The sequence below is a fragment of the Camelina sativa genome, chromosome 14 (genome assembly GCF_000633955.1).
Source record: "Camelina sativa cultivar DH55 chromosome 14, Cs, whole genome shotgun sequence".
Classification (NCBI taxonomy): domain Eukaryota; kingdom Viridiplantae; phylum Streptophyta; class Magnoliopsida; order Brassicales; family Brassicaceae; genus Camelina; species Camelina sativa.
Window position 1 is genome coordinate 22,436,027 of NC_025698.1, and position 3,547 is coordinate 22,439,573.

Consider the following 3,547-nt stretch of genomic DNA (forward strand, 5'->3'; position numbering starts at 1 on the left):
ATTTTTTTTTTTTTTTTTTTTTTTTTTTTATGTATCAAGGTAAAATTATATTCAACAAAAAAAAATGACAAGTTTGTTTATCGACTATATTCGGTTTGGTGTCGCATATTTACAATCTGTACGAATATATGGTTGGATTTGGTTTGGTTTGTTTATCGATTTTAGAGGGATTTCAGTATAATTTTGTTTTGGAAATTTCGATTCAGGGTATTTAGTTGCAAGCCTACTACAAATGGTGCGAGAAAGAGAGATAGTGAGATCCAGTAGGAGAAGACAAAGACAAGTGACACCATTAGTAGAACATGTTTCCAATTTAACAAGTTTACATCACAAAAAAACAAATCTCTTTATTTAATATATAACATCCAAATTTAGACCCTAAATTCTTGGATTAATCAGATTTGACTACTTTTGTTATTATTATTTTTTTTAGGCGCAATTTTACCAAATGATTCATTCATCATTTGCTTTTGGAAATTTCAAAATACACTGAAAGTAGAAAACAGAAAAACATGCATATGTAAAAAAGATACTAAAAGTTAAGCAATTAGGAAATGTAAAACAAAAGCACAAAAACAACCAGAAAGATAATCAAAATTTCCAACCTCCAAATGCATGGAGATGTGATCTTTGTCTTCGTATCTTTCTTCTCTCTTCTGGTGTTTATTGGATCAGGTTCTGGTAACCACCACACCATTAGCTGGTACTCCCGACACATCGTGACCGTTGGTTTGTTTGACTACGCTAGTGATCGGTAGCTCTTGGTCCTTGGTTACGACTTTCACGTCTAATGGATTCACTTCGTCTTTACTCTTTCCCCATACCACACTGTATAGTCCAAGAACTATAAAAACTGCCCCAATGATACTGCATAATAATATTACAATAACAACGTTAAAAACGTTAGAAATGACTTAATATAATTTTGAAATAGAAAAGGATTTGATTAAATGTGACTTTTATTACCTTCCGAGATGGATTTTCTCAGCCAGAACCAAGGCACCGAGGAAGGCAGTGATGATCATACACATAGGACTAAACGACGTTGTAAACACCGGGCCACGTTGTTTAATCACAATACTTTGTATGTAATACGCTATCCCCGAACAAACCACTCCCTAAAAATGTACAAAACATAATAAGTTTTAATTAGTTGACAAGTTTAATTAGTGTTATGAAGTTGATTAATAGATGATTAACTTACAGAGTAAACCGCGGCAAGTGTCCCCGAATCCATACCAATCTTCCAAGCGCTCATGTCACGCACCATTATAAGCGAAACAATTGCGTTTAGGATCGTCCCCATCCCACATATCAATGTTACAAGTGATAGCTCAGCTGGGTAAACTTTCAATGTGTATGACTGCAAAATAAAAACATAATGTTAAATTTTATTTATCCATATTATTTAATTTCGAAATCCAGATATTCGGTACTAATTGTTTATTTATAAATAAATCCTAAAATATTGATTAAATTACCTGTAAAATGAAGAAGGCAGCCCAAGTAGAGATACTGCCCATGATGGCTAAGGTTCCAAGGACCCAGTGTTGGCCCGTAGCAGTGGTGTTGGCGCCACCGTGGAAGGAACTATGTGCGGCTTTCACGATCTCGATGGCCGGACCTTTGTACAACGTCATAATCATCGCTCCTCCAACCGTGATCACCGTTCCCACCACTTTTGCAACGCTGTGAATCTTCCTAAAGTTAACCGTCTCAAGCCTGATTAACATAGACAATAGTGTTAATTAGATCACTTCCACTAAATAGCTAGTTCATTAATAGTAACGTATCCTAAAGTAATGTATAAGCAAAACTATGATTCGGTAATAAAGTAAATTACAAGAAAGTCTTAAATGAATGAAAGTACCTGAAAATGAGGGCGAGAATGAAGGTGACGGCGGGAAGTGCATTGGTAAAGGCAGAAGTGTACGATGCTGACGTGTTTTTCAATCCTATGTAGTACAAGTTCTGGTCCATAAGGGGCCTGAATCATTCATACATAAAAAACCAATGTTTACTTAATTATTATTTTGGTTTATTAAAATATATATATAGCCTTTTTCACATCATCTTTTTGTTATGCATAATAAGTAGATGCTTTTTCCAAAGATCAAAAAGGAAAACGTGTACGTAGGATAAGTAGTAAGCACACATTCACATTAAAGATGTTTGTTGTGGCCTTGTGGGTGATGATCTCATTCCCAATCAATGATCATGATATATATAGTTACCAATTTCATCTTTTTTTTTCCCCTGCAAATCCATTGTATCTAAGTAAATACTTTCTAAAACAATTATAATTTACTTGTTAATAAATATTTCAAACAATAAAAGATCTATCACGTACGTCCAACTCTAGATGATTTTTTGGTATATGCAATATGCTTTTGATGGTGATAGTATAATTTTTATAAACTTCAACAATCTTTGGATTTATCTGTAATTACGTTGTTACTAGCTAAACAAAAAAAAAGTCATATTTTAAAAGTCTAGTTTTTTATTTTTATTTTTTGGGTACGATGTGTTATTATTTCATCTTCCTAAGTAACGTACCCGAATGCTCGCAAAAGAAGAAAAAAAAAAGTAACGTACCAAAAAATTAACATGATAAAGTAACGTACTTGAACTCGTGAATTTGCATCACAACTATAAAAAGTAAGTTTGGATTTTTGCAAAAAAGTTGTATGAACCGAACTTTCTAATTGCAAAGAAAAAAAAGAGGAAGATGGTTTTCTAATGAAAGAGACTTACTCTAGTATTCCAAGAGCAAGAAGCCTCCAGAACATTGCTAGTGTCATCTTTGGCCTGATCTTCCTGCAACACACACATTTGTTAAATTAATTATTCATCCATGCGTATATACATATATTTATATATGTGATTGTAATGGTACCTCTCGAAAATGAGAGCAAAGGGAGCCATGACAACCGTAGCGACGACATGACGGTATGTAGCAAGAACCCAATGGTCCATGCCATGCTTGAACGAGACCATGGTGATGATGTACATGCCTGCATACCCAAACTGTAGTGATATGATCGCCAAAATCGGCTTCAAATTCTCCATACTCCCACCTTTCATCTTTATCACTTAATGGATGATCTCTTACTACTAACTTAATCTAGAAATTTATATCTCTAGTTATATAACACTACTATTGCTATGTTTATGTGTGTATATATAACTCTCTCCCACTCTCTCTCTCTTTATATTGATGAGAGTTGTTTGGTGAGTGAATGAGATAAGCTCTATTTGTTTGAGGCAGGCAAAACCTAATGGGAGATGACTCCTTTTTATAGTCGATCAAAAGTTAGATTAAAAAGATACACTCATTATTTTGTTCACTCAATAATACGTCTACGTATCTTTTGGAATATTTTAATGACCTAGTGTTTAGACTTTAGAGATATGAATTAAGTAACCGAAACAAAATATGTTTTAACATATTTATTTACTTTTACATATACATGTCAGCATATCGTTTATATAAGAATTCATTTTGGAATTTGTTTTAACTTTTTTCTTTTCTTTTGTCGACTTCAAA

At 33.4% G+C, this 3,547-nt stretch overlaps 1 protein-coding gene across 1 annotated transcript; it reads right to left on the minus strand.

The window, feature by feature from the left end:
* LOC104742183 (WAT1-related protein At1g44800) lies at nt 392-3,287 on the minus strand. Its single transcript, XM_010463150.2, has 7 exons — nt 2,897-3,287; nt 2,755-2,817; nt 1,871-1,987; nt 1,482-1,722; nt 1,205-1,363; nt 967-1,118; nt 392-867 (listed from the first exon to the last, which is right to left on the minus strand). The coding sequence occupies exons 1-7, from the start codon at nt 3,082-3,084 to the stop codon at nt 672-674; spliced, it is 1,116 nt and encodes a 371-aa protein (XP_010461452.1). The 5' UTR covers nt 3,085-3,287; the 3' UTR covers nt 392-671.